This window comes from Epinephelus lanceolatus, chromosome 1 (assembly GCF_041903045.1).
Source record: "Epinephelus lanceolatus isolate andai-2023 chromosome 1, ASM4190304v1, whole genome shotgun sequence".
Taxonomy (NCBI): domain Eukaryota; kingdom Metazoa; phylum Chordata; class Actinopteri; order Perciformes; family Serranidae; genus Epinephelus; species Epinephelus lanceolatus.
Genome location: NC_135734.1, coordinates 30,368,080 through 30,386,705, shown reverse-complemented (window position 1 = coordinate 30,386,705; position 18,626 = coordinate 30,368,080). Strand labels below are relative to the sequence as shown.

General features: G+C 42.3%; 1 protein-coding gene across 4 annotated transcripts; it reads left to right on the top strand.

Annotated features, from left to right (window-relative positions):
- Positions 1-1,752: 1,752 nt before the first annotated feature.
- brpf3a (bromodomain and PHD finger containing, 3a) lies at positions 1,753-13,305 on the top strand. Of its 4 annotated transcripts, none has more exons than XM_033626919.2 (13): positions 1,753-2,097; positions 3,906-5,426; positions 6,062-6,218; positions 7,012-7,143; positions 8,397-8,525; positions 8,635-8,947; positions 9,079-9,429; positions 9,845-10,396; positions 10,479-10,536; positions 10,803-10,891; positions 12,191-12,264; positions 12,403-12,557; positions 12,654-13,305. In XM_033626919.2, the coding sequence occupies exons 2-13, from the start codon at positions 3,925-3,927 to the stop codon at positions 12,835-12,837; spliced, it is 3,696 nt and encodes a 1,231-aa protein (XP_033482810.1). In that variant the 5' UTR covers positions 1,753-2,097; positions 3,906-3,924; the 3' UTR covers positions 12,838-13,305. The 4 variants fall into 4 exon arrangements, with proteins under 4 accessions (XP_033482810.1, XP_033482808.1, XP_078025405.1 ...); XM_033626917.2 differs by having other exon boundaries at positions 12,167-12,264; XM_078169279.1 differs by having other exon boundaries at positions 10,476-10,536.
- The last annotated feature ends 5,321 nt before the right edge of the window (positions 13,306-18,626 follow it).

Genomic DNA, 18,626 nt, shown 5'->3' with positions numbered 1-18,626 from the left:
TTTTTTTGTAACTGTGAAATGTAAACTCCTCTTTCGGTCACTAAAGCCTCCCAGAGACAGCACTGAGGGTTTCAGTGTCCCTGATGTAGTAAAAGAAGAATCATGCTAAATCAATTATCAAGTAAGCTCATACATGTGACTTTGGTTTGTTAGAGGCTCTCATTCCCACATGCAGTGACAATCCAACATAGACATGGAGCTATAATATACACTGGCTGAGGAGGAGAAAAACAAACAGAGACAAACCGAGAAAAAGCTAAGAGAAAACATGTATATGTTTCAAATAGTTTTGACATGTACACTTTTAAGAATTACAGAAGCTCAGCTGGGGATATAGATACACCTGAGGAACTTAGGGTTTTAGAAACCTTGAGGAAACCTTGACTAATGTAAGGCCAGCAGCATATAAATAAATAAGGACTCAGCATTTCCCCACTAGAGACGTATCCCTGACATTCTAACATATCTGACTCAGCAGTAGGCTATCACACAAACCTCATCAACAGACAGAAGTTATGCATTTGTAATATAGATGGATGTGTTATAATGCAAGCTTGCAAGCACTTTAAAACTTTTCATCTGTGTTGGATTAAAAGTTCATTTTTGTAAGTTTTTTCTTTCGGTGAAACATCCAGGAAAGGCCATTACACTGAGTGGGACTTCAGTTAGGACTGTTTGCACAATATGGACATGGTGTCCTAAAGATGCTGTGGATTCAACAGCTACCACAGCTACTGAGCTTAAATTTGCCTGACTGCAGACCACTGAATCAGGCAAAACTGCCATGCAACAAGCATAAAAACTCATTCTTGACCTTGGACATCTGTCTTCTTACTGGCTTCTTGCAGGGTTTCTATGCTGCATGATGTATGAACCTTCTCTAACTTTAACACCAATATGTATGAAAAGCCTAAAGATGATGTGGATGGAATCATAACAAGTACTGTGTTTGCATGTCAACAGATCCATCTTCATGACAATTGATGAACTCCATATGATGATGACTGTTCAAGAGAGCTCTCAAAAAACTAATAGGGCGGCTTTTAGTATGAACTGCTTTGTTAAACTATTTACATGGAAAATAATAAACTTTTACAGAATTTACAAGCAATATCACTAAACAGTTAACAGAATAGTTAAAATATTGCGTGTGAATTGGACTCATGAATTTCTAAAATCCTGTATATTGCTTTCACTTTATTGTACACAAATATGTCAGCAGGATTGCAAATCCAAATTGTGCACATAACATTAACTGTGTTCATGAGTATTTGATTATTATTTTCTTTTTACTATGTCATTATTACATTTGGATAATAGATTGATTAAATTATAATGTTTCCCTGGTGATAGCAGGTGTATATAACAGGTACAGTATGGGGTCTATGTGGTTATAATATTTGGATATTAGACTGTTTAAATTACAATGCTCCCTTGGAAATAGCAGGTGTATATGTCATCTAAAATATGGGGTCAGTGTGGTTATTACATCTGGACACTGAATTGTTTAAATTACAGTGTTGCCCTGGAGACAGCAAGTGTATATAACAGGTAGCCTACATTATGGGGTCTATGGGAAATACAGACGAGGCCATAAGGCGCGCAATATATGTATCGTTGTTTTTCTCATCGCTTCTTTATGTTATGATCTCCACATTGAGTTCGATGAGTTCGGCTTATCACGCTGACCAATCAGAAGGCGATGCGCGTTGCGCGCGAGGTGAAGCGCCGACCTACAATTGGCTAGGGTGGTTTTTTCCAAAGGGGCGTATTTTTCAAGCCATCTTGACTGAATATTTAGCCTCATCCAAGCAACATTAATTTGATATCTTCGGGATTTTGCTACCCTCGAGTTGGGAACTAGCATCGTTTGAAAGCTTGAAACCAAAGCTATGAAACCGGGTCGACTTTGGGTGTTTGACCGGAGTCACGGCGGAGAGCTGGAGTGCTGAAGATGACGCTGTCGCTCCTGAAATTACCGGCTAGCTAAGCTAACGGCTAGCATGTCCGCCTTGGTTGTAGTCTGTCACTAGCTGACATTTAGCTAGGTGCAGTTATTCTGTTTGGCACTCGCACTGCAGAGGACGATTTCACAAGGTAAACCACTCTGATATGTTCAGCATGTTCAGCGTTGCTTAGGAAACCTGCCGTTTTGTCACACGACTTCTGTGTGTCCTGTCCGACCGAGTAACGTTATCACATCAGCGAGAGACAACCTTTTTGCAGGGGTCTGGAGCACAAAGCAGGAGCCGAAACGTTGCATATTTGCGGTGTCGTGATCTTATGTATACATGCAAGTAATTTATGCATTTAGGCACGGTGCATACACTGCATCTGCTCTCTGGCTGCTGTTGGCATGTGTAATTGGGCTGCTAATCAACTTGCAATCCAAATGTTGTCTCTGCTGTTGTGCGCTTAAAATGGCTGACAGATGTTAGATACTCGGGTTGGTATTTAGCGCTCTTCAACCTAACTACGCACAGCAACAAGGGGAAAAAATAAAGGATCCCGGCTTGTGATTGGGCTGAGGGAAAAGTGGAATGTAACAGACTCCCGATTGGACCAATGGAGAGGCAGCTGCGGTGCATACATGCAATCAGCACAACTTACTGTATGTGTGTTTTTGCAGCAGGAGTACTTGAGGTAACATGCTGTGTTTTTATTACAGCAGCACCAGAGTTGACCCCTTTACATAGTAACTGTTGTGTCCCCAGGATTTCAAGGAAACACTGCGGTTCTACTAAAAAATAAAAGATGGCTTTTTGAATATTGGCAGCAACAAAGGAGCAAGAATAATCAGGATAACAAAAAAGCACTGTAGGCACAGTGATATAATATAAAACAAGCCCTGAGGGTAGATCATAACAGAATTTTGTCACCAATTTATCAATTATTAATGGATAAAGGCAGTATTACGTAATTAATTCTTTATGACATTTTATTCACTGGTATTTTGGATTTTATTATCAAGAACATATGCTGGGGGTCATCTGGGATAGCTGAATATATGACACTTTATATTGATGACCAGTAAATTAGTAGGTAAATGTCATGGCATTACATAGGTTTTCAGTTAAAATAGTACAATAATACAGTTAATGTTTGTTTATAATTCAGCATTCACTGTGGGTTTCACTCGTAGTTTGATAATCTCATATCAAAATAGTTATTTTCCATTGACATCAGATTAAAAGCTCAGATTTTATTGACTCAGGACCATGGTGGCATAGCATAGAGTATAAATAACATATACAACTCAATAATGACAACAAAACAGCTACTGTTAATCTTAATAGAGTGCTGCGGGGACTAGTCCAGAAACCTGCAAATGAGTTAGCATTTTAGCACTCCAGTTTTCTTGTTTTCAAATAGATGCCTGAAATGGGTCTGTAGTTAACACAAGCGTAAGAGGGTTAAATGTTGTGTTCTACAACATAAAATACATCAGTAAATACCCCACCCATGAATTTTGAAGCCTTTACATGTCTTACAAAGGCAGTCTCTAACAAGTGGCTAAATGAGACTACAGAATGTCGCATGGCTTTACAGCCTCAATGTGTTAGGGATGTTTGACTCTAGTGTAGTTCGTTTACAGCCTGACATTTGCTTTTTACTTCTAGTGATCTCATTTAGACTTCAAAAAAGATAAAAGCTGTGTTCATTTGTGAAGATTATCTTGCTTAACACTATGTGTAAGTATTATAAACGTTTGTTTGTCACAGAGCGTATTTTCTGCAACATTCTAAAATCCAATGAAAAAATCCTGCTTGGTTTTTGTCGAGGGAAACAGGGTGATGTTTACCTCTGCGTTAGCCTACATATTATATAACTTTAGATAATAACACAACATAGAAGGTGTTGACACACATTGCATTTAATATTTTTTCTTCCTTTGTGTCTGCTAGGGAGCTGGTGTAAACTCCCATGCAGAAGGTGAAGAGTTGGGAATGTGAGACAGTTGTTAGCGGACTCAACATGGGTAGGGGCCGAGGCAGAGGGAGAGGAAGGGGCAGGGGATCGTCTGGCCAGCTGCGGCCCCCCTCGCCCTACAGACTGCAGCTCTCTCCATCCAGGGAGACTTTGACGTACGCTCAGGCACAGAAGATAGTGGAAGTGGACCTAGAGGGAAGGCTCCATCGGATAAACATCACGGATCTTCTGCCAGTTATCACGGAGGATGAGATGATGGCCCAGGACATTGCTGAGTGCAACAGCAACAAGGAGAACAGTGAACAAACGCAAAGTAAAACCAGATCGTGGAGGAAACCCTCAAACAGTAAAAGCAGGAAGAGTGGTAAAAATACGTCTCACCAGAACCAACGTTCAGGCTCCCAGCAGCACACAGGACCTACTAATTCCCTCCAGCACCCATCTCACCAAATCCCTCTGCCTGAGCCCGTCTTTCGTGTGCTGACTTCAGTTAGCCCCTCAGAGGCGCCTCCTCTCCCAACAGCCTACTATCGTTACATAGAGAAGTCAGTGGAGGAGCAGGACAGTGTGGCTGAGTACGACATGGACGAGGAGGACCTGGCCTGGCTGGAGATGGTAAACCAAAAGAGAGTGTCTGACGGCCATGCGTCTGTATCTGCAGACACTTTTGAGCTGCTGATCGACCGCCTAGAGAGGGAATCCATCTTGGAGTCGCGCAGCCAGGCTCTGTCTCAGAGTGCCGTCGACGAGGATGCTTTCTGCTGCGTCTGCCTGGATGATGAATGTCTGAACAGTAATGTCATCCTCTTCTGTGACATCTGCAATCTGGCCGTCCACCAAGAGTGTTACGGTGTGCCCTACGTACCTGAGGGTCAGTGGCTGTGCCGCTGCTGCCTGCAGTCACCCTCCCGTCCTGTAGACTGTGTGCTCTGTCCCAACAGAGGAGGTGCCTTCAAACAGACAAGTGATGGACGTTGGGCCCATGTTGTCTGTGCCATATGGATCCCAGAGGTGTGCTTTGCCAACACAGTGTTTCTGGAGCCTGTTGAGGGAGTCAAGAACATCCCTCCTGCTCGCTGGAAGCTCACCTGCTACCTGTGTAAGCAGAAAGGCAGAGGAGCATCCATTCAGTGCCACAAAGCCAACTGCTACAGGGCCTTTCACGTCACCTGCGCCCAGAAGGCCGGCCTGTTCATGAAGATAGACCCAGTCCGGGAGACCGGTGTCAACGGTACCACCTTCTCTGTGAAGAAGACTGCTTTCTGTGAGCATCATTCTCCAGTGGGGTCTAGGCGGGACGGGTCTGGAGATGAGTCGGTTGAGGGGAGGCTGGTGGGGGGCAGGGGTAACCGAGGTCAAAGGTCCTACACTCAAAGCCCGCCACCACCAACATCAAACAAGAAGGCAACCAAGGGCCAGAAGAAGAAGAACACAAAGGGGTCGACACGTCGCTCAACTGTGCCTGTGCTGCTTGTGCCTCAGATCCCCTCTCACAGGTGTGACATTTGCATACTGTTGAAATTTACATACCCAGCATGCCTTATTCATTTTACTGTCTGTTGCCTTACAAGAGATTATTAGTATTCTTACAGGGTTCCACAGGAAACACTCTAATCTACTTAGGTGCCAATCCTGTGCAGTATAGTATTTTAGGCAAGTATAGACTGAATGAAAAAGTTTGTTGACAACAACTTCTGAGTAGAAAATCCCTGTCACGTACATAAAGTGAAACAGCCCTGAGCAAACACTGACTATATTGGTTAGTTTTTAGCCACCTGAAACAAGGCACATCGAAAAAAAATAAATGTTGGTTAGTGTGTGAGGTAAAGTGGTGAAAATATTTCAAATATAGCGTACAATTAAACTGATACTGATTTTTTAGGAGGGTCTTTTGAGGTAGCTAAAATATGTTTTGCTGCTGAGCCCATCCACAGCAATACATTGCTTAGCTTCAGTGCACGTAGATGTGGTTCACCAAAGACACTAGCAGAGCAACTTCACAGTGTTTTGGTGTTGGTATTATATATTATATATATATTTTAAATTACCATAAGGTCATAAGTCAGTGGTATTAGTATGACCATTAGTACTGCCATACAGGTTTTAATGTATAACTGTTACATCTCCACAGGCTGAACAAGATCTGCACAGGAGTGGAAGTCCAGAGGAAGAATCAGTTCATGCAGAGGCTTCATAACTACTGGTTACTGAAACGACAGTCACGAAATGGGATGCCTTTAATACGCCGACTTCATTCCCATCTACAAGCCCACAAGGCTGCAGAGCAGGTGAGGAGAGAGATTATGTATGGTGTGTGTTTAAAATGAAAATTGGAGAATGAAACAAATCCTCTGATGAAAAACAAAAACTAATAACCAATATTAAAGCTGGCGTCCACATTGATTTTGACTAAGTTAATATATCTGTGCGGTGGAGCATCATAGATTATTAAAACCAGGACGTTTACAGTCATTAGAGTATCAGGCTCTCACAGAACCAATAAAGTCTGTCCAGGACAGAGTCAGCCCAGTCACTGGAATCAGACCACTTCACACTAGTTTGTTTTCTCACACACTGAAATCAAAGCATAAGCCCAGACATCACACTTGCAATGGCTGATTCAAATACATGGCGGGCGTCCACACAGCCCTCCACAGCACTGTTTGACACAATTTTTTACAGTAATGTCCCTATAGAAGCTTTATACATTAACATGAATTTGGTTACATAAAACGTTTAGTTGATTTTATAACTATATAAATTGTGCACAAACTGAATTGAAATTGTGATCCATCTATTTTTTTTTTTTTTTTTTTTTTTTTACAAATTTGTCATACAGCTTCGGATTTCTATACATGTGACCCGATCCTTATGATTGTCTTTCTTGCTGGGAAACATGGGGACTAACGTGGTGCTTCCCAATAGGAGTCTGAAATGTGCAGCACACTTTTGGTCTCAGAGCCAGAATATTTCCTTGCATCTCCCACATCTCCCAGAAAAAAAATCTAAGGAAAGACTCATGATGCATTTTAAAGCTGAATCACAAGTCTGATCTGTTTGTGCTTGTTCCTTTGTGTTCAGAGGGAGCCTGATGAGAAGCTGTGTGCTGCAAGAGAGGAGCTACGATACTGGCAGAAGTTGAGGCAAGACTTGGAAAGAGCCAGGCTTTTGGTGGAGCTCATCCGCAAGAGAGAGCGGCTAAAGAGAGAACAGGTGCGTCACAGAAGAAATGCCAGAAAAGCTCTAAATATTTGGGATAAATTACAGCTGACATCTGGACCTTTTGGTCAGTTTGGTGGACAATTTGTCTGACCAAATTCTAATTGGTCAGACAATCACTGGTGTTACTTACATAAGCCCGTGTGTCCAGCAAAATGTTTTTCCCCCAGCCAAAAATGCGTGGCGCTCTTCTGAAAACGCCCAGCTGGGAGCGCCAGAGTGCTTTGGAGACACAGTGTTTTCAGCTGGGATGTTTTGGTTGCATCTGGCTGCTATGATACAGAATATCTGCAAAAGTAAAAATGTCGGCATAAGGTTGAGTACTTCCTCTGGGTGAAGGAAAGGCCCAGTAATCCTATCCTTTGCTGTTGTTAAGCACTTGTACATGATACAGGGGTTGGTCTTTTTGGTATTTGTCCTGTCCCTCCTCCATTGTGAGTGGACGATAGTAAGAAGTAACAGTGATGAGTGCAGTAGAGTAGACCCTCACGCTGAAAATATATCAAGCAGCAGCGAACTCAGACTCGCCGCAATAATTACATTTTTTCTGTTGTTCGGAGGTGTGTTCATGTGTTTCAGGTGGGAGGAAAGCCTTTCGACGTAGGTCAGCATGCCACAGGAGTCACAATACTATGTGTACTGATTGGCTGGGGGGTATCATCTGGCTGCAATTCGTCTGCAAAATTTAAACGATCCCCAACTACTACTTTGGCTGCTGAAGTTTTCCATACACTGCATGGCAGCTTGCCGCAGGTCACACCACTGCTCGGTGTGCTTTCTGTGTCAGCGCCTCATCATGCTGCTGGCATTCATAGCATTGTGTAAATAAGCGGCACTCCCACATCTCATTGTAACGCCGGCCTTGAGAAAAAATGCTTTGATTAACAATACCAGGTAGAGTGCTCTCAGTGCACTGTGGCCAAGTTATCCCAGTCAGAGATAACAGACGCAGATTTTTTTCGCACATTAACCAATCATATGTTAGGAGAGTAGGTGGAATTTTCAGTAAACCAAGATTTGCTTTGGTTGACCTAAATTACAGCCCTAATTTAAATATGTCACCTTGGGCTCAGAGAAATTGTGGTTGGTATTTTTTAACATTAATTAATCATGTGATTGAGAAGATAATAAGCAGTAGAATTAATAATGAAAATAATCACTAGAGGCAGCCTTCATCTACTTCTTCTATTCAGCTAGAGTGACCTTGTGTTTCCTCTCCCATGTGTGTATGCGTCATCACTCCTCAGATGAAAATCCAGCAGGCTGCTCTTGAGTTGAAGTTGACCCCTGCGTTGGTGCTTCTGCGATCCACCTTGGAACAACTGCAGGAGAAGGACACAGCGAAAATCTTCTCGCAGCCTGTCAACCTATCAGAGGTTGGTGCAGTTAGAAAACAATCCACTCACAGTTACACTGTTTGTATCAAGCAGTGTATTAGCTTTGGCTTTGACTCAGCTAACAGTCTTATTTTCATGACTCCCTGAGGTCCCAGATTATCTGGAGTTTATTTCCCAACCCATGGACTTCTCCACCATGTGCAGCAAACTGGAGGGGCATGCCTACTGCTCCATCGCGGACCTAGAGAAAGACTTTAACCTCATGATCTCCAACTGCCTCAAGTACAACTCCAAGGACACCATGTTTCACAAGGCAGCCTTACAACTGCGGGAGGTGGGTGGAGCCATTCTCCGCCACGCCCACAGGCAGTCTCAGAGCATCGGCTTGGACCCCAGCACGGGCATGCATCTCCCAGAGTCTCCGAACAAACATGGCTTCTACAACTGCACGTGGGATGATGGTGAGTTGTGAGTGGGAGCTCGCTTTTTTTTGTGTGTGTGTGTGTGTGTGTGTGTGTGTGTGTGTGTGTGTGTGTGTGTGTTTGAACATAACCCTGAAGCCTCATCTGTTCTCCTCTTTCACTCTCTACAGTCGACTCCCTCTTGAACCCAGAGAACAGACTGCACTTAACCACAGAAGAACAGCTGAAGGCCTTACTGGACAAACTGGACATGGTTGCATCCATGCGCACCAGTGGTGGTCGAACCAAACGCATCAGGCTGCTGCGCAGGGAGATCAACGCTCTCAGACAGAAGATGAACCAGCAGCAGCAAAACTCTCAGCCTGTGAATGGCAATGACAAGGAGGAGGAAGGAAAAGAAGATGAAGAGGAGGAGGAGGAGGAGGAAGAAGAAGAGGAGGAGGAGGAGAAGGAAAAGAAAAAGGGGCAGACAAATATTGTTGATGATGGGCCTTTGACATCAGTGTCCAGCTCTGCGACTGGTAAAAAAATACATATATATTTGTTTTTACTCTATTATTAATTACTTTTTTAATGCCACTTAGCCATTACTAACGTATTTTAAGCAGCAATGGCACTGTTAATATATTTTTGATTGGAGCTGCATTCACTGATTACGTGACATGTCCATCGCCCCCACCATCGTTTTGCTTTTTTTTATCAGTCCTTAGTCAGATGACCGACATCTTTAAATGTCTTGATTTGTCTGATCAGCAGCAGAACCCAAAAATATTCAGTTTACAATGACATGAAACAGAAAAGCAGCAAATCCTCACATTGAAGAAGCTGCAACCAGTGAATGTTTGAAGATTTTTAATTAATAAATGACTAAATGATTAATTAAATAATCATTTAAATTGTATTTTTGATCCTGAAATAAATTTCTCTTTGATCCAGACGACCTTCCACCTGTGCTAGAACTCACCTGCCCAGTATCATCACCGCTGCCAGGAGATGCTCCTCTCGAACCTCCTGTCCTGGGCATTGTACCTGGAGGGCGAAGGTCACCCGGACGCTCCTACAAGCGTCAGAGGTCATCCCGTAGTGGGAGCAAAAGCCAAGGTGAAGATGAGGCTGAAGTTGGTGAAACGCCATCTTCCCAACAGGAAGCTGTTCACGAGGTTACTCCGCTGGGAACACCTCCAACACTGCCCTTGGCTGGAGTTGGTCGTCGTACGTCTGTTCTGTTTAAGAAAGCTAAAAATGGGGCTCGAATGGTAAAAAAGTCCCCATCACAACAGAACGGGAAGACGTCAGAGGGTAAAGCAAATGGATTGGACACGACCCCTTCTAGTCCAAATTCACCCAGTGTGACCAACATCACCACCTTACCTCCCACTCCAAACGCTTCTCCTACACCTCCCTCTCCTTCCTCACACCACCTGAGGTCCAGAGGCCCCAGCTCAGACAGTGAGGCAAACAAACTCCCTCAACCACCCAGAGAAGGAGGTAAGGACAAAGCAGATCACTAAATTACAGAAAGACATTCTAGACAGTCCATATAATTTGTCAATATTTGTATTTTCGGCAGGCCTGACTAATGGAAAGCACACCTCAGCAGATCACGATGAGGACGACCAAAAACTAAAGTGAGTATGGAGTCAAAGAGGCAATGGGCCTCATGCAAAAGCCACTCACAGATTTGGTCTTCCATGGCATGCACAAGTGATTTCGACTCTTTCGAGTGAACCTCAGAAAAGTGTGAGGTTTAGGATAAGAAAATGAAAATGTTCCTACATAAGGCCCATTATCTTTTACATTCATAGCTTTTTAAATGTAGCTATAGTCTCCTCATAAGTTGTGCTTTAACTCAAAATCACCAACCTCTCCTGTTTTTCTCTCCTCTTGTTTGCAGCTGTAGTGTCCCACCACCCAAACGAAGCCGTGGTAAACCTGCACTGGCAAAAGTTCCTGGCAGTGAGAATGGAGACATCTGTGGGTCTGGTGTGTATGATAAGAGGGCAGTCAAAATACACTGAAATGCCTCCATTTTTGTGTGTCTGTTGGATGCGTAATGTAAGATTCTGCTCACAAAACTTGTTATAAGCAGCATTATTTTATTAAAGCTGGAGCAGGCCGTTTTTGGAAAGGACAATAAACAAAAAAAGGCAGCTCTCCTATCTCTGTAGCTCTCTTATTTCTGTCCTAAGCCCCTCCCACCAGACAAGCACAGGCATATGCACGGGCTTCATACAGGAACCCTGTGTTTTCATTCATTTATTAATTTTATCAAAATTATGTGCTGTGTACAGCACATTAGCTCACCCCCTCCTTGCCTTGCTCTCTCTCTGTTCATCAGACCACAAATGACAAGAATTAGCTAGCTAGCCACCCCACAGTCCCCCAGCCGCACTCTCCACCGTTGTAAACCGCTTCGTCACGAGGAGAACAGTCAGCAGCTCCGGAGACCTTCCTTCAGTCGGCGGCTATAGTGGCTTGAATTTTGCCAGCACAAACCCCAGTGCTGGGTGTCACAGTGGGCTGATGGCCAGCAGCAGCACCAGGTCTAACCTGCGTAAAGGCAGCAACAGAAAGTTTACCGATCCAGTGCAAAGTCAAGGCTGTCTGGTTCCCCCAGAGCTGGGGTTTGCACTGGCTGGATTCAGGTTGCTGCTGCCATTGACTGGGGGTCCATCTACAGAGTTGCTGTCTGCTCTCCTCTTGGTGAATTGGTCTGTAGCGGCAGGGAGTGAGGCGGAGGACACACTGTGATTTGAGGCTCTAGCTAGCCAATGTTACATAAATATAAATTTGAATTAGCAGCAGCCATGAGCCTTAAGCTTCAGTTAGCAGAAGGCAAAACTATTAGCAGTGTTTTCTCTCCATCTGTAAAACACTTCATTGATATTGACATGTTTTTAATGTCGGACCCTCTTTTAGACTCTCTTTTTGATTGATCTCGCTTCCTTATTTGGGTTGTTTTGCAGTGTAGGCAGTTGTTGCTAATGCTGGAATAGCAGCGTTTCTGCAGGATTCTTTGCCACTGAATCAGGCTTTCTCCATCTGAAGAGATGTGCGTGTGCACCTGTATTTGTAGAACAGCCAACAGTAATGCCCTCTCAGACCACTTGAATTACAATATGCTCAAAGTCTATTCTGGGATTTTTGCCCATTAACACCAAAATATAACTGTCTACCCCAGCTTTAAATGTTGAGTTTGGGCTCAAGATCTTTCCTGAATACAAATTAATTGCATGTATTGGAATATCCTGTTCACAGGACAGTCTACGCTTCTGTCTTTAGATAGTGATACCGAGCTTGGACCTCTGGACCTAGTATGGGCCAAATGCAGAGGATATCCATCATACCCAGCAATGGTGAGGATGTATTTAGTCTTGCAGTTTATGGTGTCTATACTAAGCCTCAGAGCTGACATAAAGAAAACAGCCTCATTACATCCCATAGAAAGGCATGGTAATTCAGTCAACTCTGACTGACATAATTTATTGTTACAGATTGTTGACCCAGACATGCCCCAGGAAGGGCTTCTTCACAACGGCATCCCCATTCCAGTGCCTCCTGTGGAGGTGCTCAAACTGGGCGAGTGGAGAGAAACGGAAGAGGGCGAAAAGCTCTTCTTAGTGCTCTTCTTTGACACCAAAAGAACTTGGTAAGATTCAGACACGCAGGCTTAACCTCATGCTGAATTTTCAAACAATCAGGAGCAGTCTTGGTCACTCTGAAAATGGTCCCTCTTGGTTTTCAGGCAATGGCTCCCTCGGAACAAACTACTGCCGATGGGGATGGATGACACTGTAGACAAACTGCGCTTAATGGAGGGCAAGAAACCCAGTGTTCGCAAGTCTGTACACACTGCATACGACCGGGCCATGGTGCATTTAAACCACGTGAGAGGAAACCTAAATTTCACTCCCTCCAATTTTATATAAAATTTTAGTTTCAAGATTTTATGAAAGTAACAGGCCATCTGGTTATATGTATAGAAGCTTCATCAATGCTCTTAAGACGGAGGGAAAGTAAAACAAAGGGTTAACATTTCCAACAGCTGGTGGTATTTGAAGGTTTTCTGCATAAAACTGTTCTGATTTAAGTGCTTGAAGACATTTTCCTAGATGAATTTGTTCATTTCTCCATGTAATTTTTTGTAAGAGATTTTACACAACCACTGTTGCTATGTGTTCATAAAAAGTTTTTATTTAAGGCCAAAGTGAGTCAAGATTTGGGTGAGGAAAGTGTAAATATTGAATTGTCAAAGGGATCGTCTTGATTCAAAACATATTTAGATTGTATTTGCCATTGAAATGTCACTGTGTTTAATGAAGTGTGAAAGTCCCACTTAGTGTTCACGTCATATCTGGACTCCACAGAGGTTTGGCTCAGACAGCTATGAAAGGAAATTTAAAAGTTTTGCCATCAAAAAATGCATTTTAAGCATTTTTCTCTCCAAATAAATGTGAAAGGCACCAAACCCAAAACCATTTATTCAGATACTCCCTCCACTGAATCACATAGCATCCAGTCTTTAAGTTACTACTGATGTTAAAGATGAAGTGCAGGACTTTGTACATAAAAATTAAAATCCCTTGGCAAACAAGTTCACACAGTTCTGATTAAGCCTATCATCACCAGGAAAAGCTCTCTGTATTTCACAGTATACTGGAGATGTGTTGTCTGTGCTGACTTTCCTGCGCTGGCGCACTGAAAGTCAGAGTCCTGCACCCACAAAGCTCAGTGTTGGAACCAACCAATTAGCCAAAATGATCCCTAAATCAAATCCAGATCTGACTTGGCCTGTGATTGAACACACCATTTTGCTGTTACACCGTTTTGTGTAATGGACGGTCCCAGTTGGTGCTCGCTCAGTCAGCTCCCACTTGATTGTGCCACATATCCAAAGTCACTGCCCCCTTGCTGCCAGTCAGCTGCATCCTTAGCTCTGCAGTTATGTTTTATCGAACGTCCTCTGCCTATTTTGTCAAGCAGAAGCTGCTGAGTGTCTACACGGCCAGCTTGGGCACCTATTATTACTTATGCTGTCACCCGCTGCCCATCCACATTTAGTTTTGCATCTTACATCAGCCAGCCAGAGCTAAAGGGGGCAGGAAGTGGGGAGAGCCCATAGAAGCTCAGAGTAGGATGGAAGCTGTGGTAAAAAATCCTAAAAAGCGACCATGTAAAGTTTCTGTAGTGGATGCCCCATTTAAAAAAAAAAAAAAAAAAAAAAAAAATTCAGCGTTCAGGGGAGTATTAAATTAAAAAAAAAAAAAAGACTTGAACAGAGTTCTGCTGGAGGCGATGGAGATGTGTGGAACTCACCTGCAGGCATACATCATAAACATGCGTCAACAATGTGCAGTTACTCTCACTGCTGGAGGGGGGAGACAAAACGTCTGCACTACAGCTTTAAACAGAGCATTACTCAAAAAGAAACAGATCAAACCTGCTCAAGCTGGCACTGACATTAAAGTTAAAGCTAAACCCAAAGTGGAGCGTTTGAATCCTAGAGTATGTTTTGGGTTTGTACACACCACATTTATTCAACAGTTCTGAGAACTACTCAGTAGATTCAACAAGAAAGAAATTCAATCTGAAATGAATAGAAATGCTGATACTGGCTGCCGGTGCAAACATTCTCGAACTTTTAGTCCAGCTATGACGTGTTCTCGGTGGGACTTTAGAGGTCTTTACTTATTTTTCCATATTGTGAAACTGTATTATGATACTAGAATGTTGGAGTACCCGGTGCAGCTACTTGCTTGGTGAGATGTGAAGCCACTACAGAAATGAAGCTGATTATTTTGTGGTTCTGACAAACGTCTACTGCGATCACTCACTGAATATCTTGCAATTTGTTTGCAAATCTGGCTGAAATGACTTGAAAAGCACAATCGGTCTGTTTAAAAAAGGAAAAAAAAAAAAGCAGAACTTGTAGGATTGGTGACTCCTGGAGCCATATATGTGGCAAAAACTTTATGTGTGTGTGTGTACAGTATATACATATATGAATACAACCTCAGTGTAGTAAAGGTGCATGTGTATAGTTTTGTAAATATGTAAATGTATGTTTATATTGGCTTACATGAAGTAATTTAAGGAATGCAAAAATCAAATTTAGATTTTAATTTATAATTTGTGGCAGTCGAGAGTGTTATTTAAAAAGTAAACTATTGAAAAGATTTATGTATGATGCTAAGTAGCTCTTTGTAATAGTGATGGTATTCACAAACATGTCAGAATATATTCTCTAGAAGTGAGGTGGCACAAGACCTGAGCTCTGTAGGCGGCAGCGACCGCACTCGTCTACAAGAGTTGTTTGGTTTGGGTTTTTATTTTCCTCTTGGGTGGCACGGGAGATTTTTGATCTTGTCATTTGAATTGTACTGCAAGATCTATAATCTGCCTTTGACAATATTTTCTCACAGGAATAAATGCTGTTTGAAACAAGTGCACGTGTACGTCGTCTGTTAAACACGTTTAACCTGCTTAGCTCAATATGTTGTATCATCTGAGTTCCTCCTTACTGTCAGGGTGTCATTTGAAGACAGGATCTCAGTTGAAGAAGAGGAAATGAAGGTTTAAAATGAAAGTGGCCTCCTCAGTGTCCCACATCAGGGGGAGGCTCTCCACATTTCTAGGAAAAGGAGAGTTAATCTGCAAAGTTAAAGGTCCAGTGTGTAGGGTTTAGGGGGATAAAATAAGTATATTTTCTTAAGTTTATAATCACCTGAAAATAATGATCGTGTTTACATTACCTCAGAATGAACAATTAATAATTACATAGCGAGCGGGTTCTCATGTATGGAGATCACCATGTTGTGCTGCCATGTTTCTACAGTAGCCAAGAATGGACCAACCAAACACTGGCTCTAGATAGGGCCGTTAGCGTTTTTGTGTCAGCCACTATAGTTAGCAGCCCCTCCGCCACAAGCAACCTCAAAGACACACTCATTTGTAAAGTGAAACTGCTTTACTCATTGTTTTTTACAGTTTTAATTTATCGGGTCCATTTATTTTGGAGAGGGGGAGACATCTGCGAATATTTCGGCTCACTGTAAAAACCTGAATAATTGGATCAGAGATAAGGTGAGCACACAATTGAGCTATCAGAGAAAAAAGGTGAGCACACAGCAGCTGCTCGGCCAGCCCGGTGTCTGTGACACACCTAACAGCGTTGGAGAAGCACTGTTTGTAATGTGAAACGGCTTTATTCTTTGGTTTTAATCACATGGGGTCTCATTTAGAAACATGTACACACAAAACAAGGCCTGAAATAGGTGCACGCCACTTCCCATGTATAAATTGTGATCTATAAAAGCAGACTTGATGGGAGAAACTTTGACGCATGCTTATGAACATTTTGGAGACAGGAAACTGGCAGCACAGATGGTGAGGTGGAAGCCTGATTATAGAAATGGTTGAATATTTATGGGCGCATGCCATTTCTGGCTTTTGTTCGTACATACATTTATAGTATGGATCCTACGCATTGTTTTATAAATGAGATCCCTGGTCCGTTTTTTTTTGCGGAGACCTCTGGACAATTCAGCTCCCAGTAAAAACTCCTAAACAATGAACACTGAAAGAATTCTAACCAGGAGACATTTTAGTTGGGTACAGTCTGCAATATGTGTTGCTAGATGCCTTAAAATCTTACACAATGGTCCTTTAATATTGCAAGTTCCAAAAAGTGTAATGATGCAACCAGGGTACAAAATTAGCACCGTCCACTAGCTGAATGCTGGTAAAATATGCATGGGGCTGGTAAATTTGCTTCACTCACCAGCCAAAAAACAATAACAATCTATTGACGGGCTGGTAAAATTTAAACATTAACTAGATATTTGGCAGGTGGACAGAAAAGTTTTGTTTTGCACCCTGGATGCAACATTTCCTGCCAAGTCTTCATGAGCTTCACCTGACGAAGACCTTGAAGAGGTTCAAGGTCAAGTTTTTGTATGCTGCCTTAGCTTACAGCTGCAATGGAGGTGACTTATCACTCAACAGAAAGTTAGTTGGCAACTATTCTGATAACTGACTAATTATTTTAGGAATTTTTCCAGCAACAAAAATTTGCTGGTCTCGTGCTTCTGAAAGGGAACCACCTAAATTAAGAATTCCAATATGTTATTTCCACGGCCGAGTAAAATTCAATAAGTATTTGTGACCATGAGATATTCTCTATCAAAGCCAGACACCTGAGTAGTGAGTCTCAATCTGTGATGTCATTAAGTTTAAAGTCTAGAGCTGCTCCATAGACAATGAATGGGAGACTGATTTTGTGGATCCAAGGGAATGTTTGTTTTCTTTTTTATACCCAAATGAGCTTTATTCTATTGTGGCGTTCTCGATTCTAAAACAGAAATTGTCCCCATATACTCAGAACGTTCACCTGGGTGCTCTCACTGTCATCTTTAACATCTTTTCTGATTCATTGTCTACGGATCAGCTTTAAATCTGACGACATCACAGATTTGAGTTTTATCACCCTAGTTTTCGGATTTAAGAGAAAGAGTTGTTCGTGTCTACTGATATTTTGCCACTCTAGTACTTACACTTCCTCTTAGACCAGAGGAATAATGTGTGAATTTTGACAATGGGCGAAGTTCCCCTTTAAAGTGGTTGTCTCAGTGCCCCACATCAGGGGCTGCTTCCTCCACATGTCTGGGGAAAGGACAGATAATCTGAATATTGCTCCAAAAAAATTTAATGATGCAACATTTTGTATTATGTGTTATTTGGGCATTAGTTGCTGTTATGGATATGTACCAATATTCCTGCCAGTTCTATATTACCAACACCAGTTTAGTTATAGCATGATATATGATAGCAAACTGGCATTAGCTGTCATTAGCTAACGTAGCTGTAGCTAACACCGGTCACTCAACAAGCCACCTGCCCAGTTCGCCGCTGGTTCTCTTTGCACCACAACTTAATTTCCCTGCGATGGCTGTTATTTTTAATTACTCTTAGGTGCTCCAGGTCTCGTGGACACTTAGCAGGTTCATAATTGTACGGCTGTGGTCCGTCATATGCATATGAATACACAATATTAGCTTATTCTGTGTCAAAACTTTCAATGCTTATTTGCCATTGTTACATTTGGCTGCTCTTCTTGTAGTTACGTCACATCCTGTTGGACTTTTCTTGAAGAGGAAGTAAGAATCCCTTATAAAAATGACTCTAGATGTCACGGTAGTGGATTTTTATGTATATTTCTTTTGAAATCTAGTGTCCACATCAATTTCCTCCACACTGAGTCACTGGGGGCTCTAACCTGCAAGCTGCTCTTTAAAGTCTTCACTTGACAAAAATCGTGAAGATCGAAATGACGTTCAAGGTTATCATGCTGCTTTGGTCTAGAGCTGCAACAAACAGTCAATTTATCCATCAGTCAATCAACAGAAAATTAACTGGCAGCTCTTTTGACAATCAAATACTCTATTTAGTACATTTTTGAGCAAAAAAGCAAAGCATTTGCTGGTTTCATGCTTCTTAAATGGGAGAATTTTATGCTTTGCTTTGTCATACGTAATAATCCCAGCAAGCATTTTTTTGTTTAAAAAACATCTAATAGCCGTCTACATGAAGACCTGACGTCTAGGCTAAATCATGGCTGAATTTGGGCTGTCAGTGAAAATTTGGTAGACGTCTAGCCATAGCCAAAGTGTAGACGTCATCAATTATACGGCTATGTAGAGACCATGTCCAAAAAATGCAG

What these genes read in the sequence shown, in the direction of transcription:
- brpf3a (XM_078169272.1), top strand. Translation starts at nt 3,925, where the DNA reads ATGCAGAAGGTGAAGAGTTGGGAATGTGAGACAGTTGTTAGCGGACTC. An exon ending in AGCGGCTAAAGAGAGAACAG is followed by an intron (nt 7,144 to 8,396) that starts GTGCGTCACAGA and finishes ATCACTCCTCAG; the next exon opens with ATGAAAATCCAGCAGGCTGC. An exon ending in GAGGACGACCAAAAACTAAA is followed by an intron (nt 10,537 to 10,802) that starts GTGAGTATGGAG and finishes TCTTGTTTGCAG; the next exon opens with CTGTAGTGTCCCACCACCCA.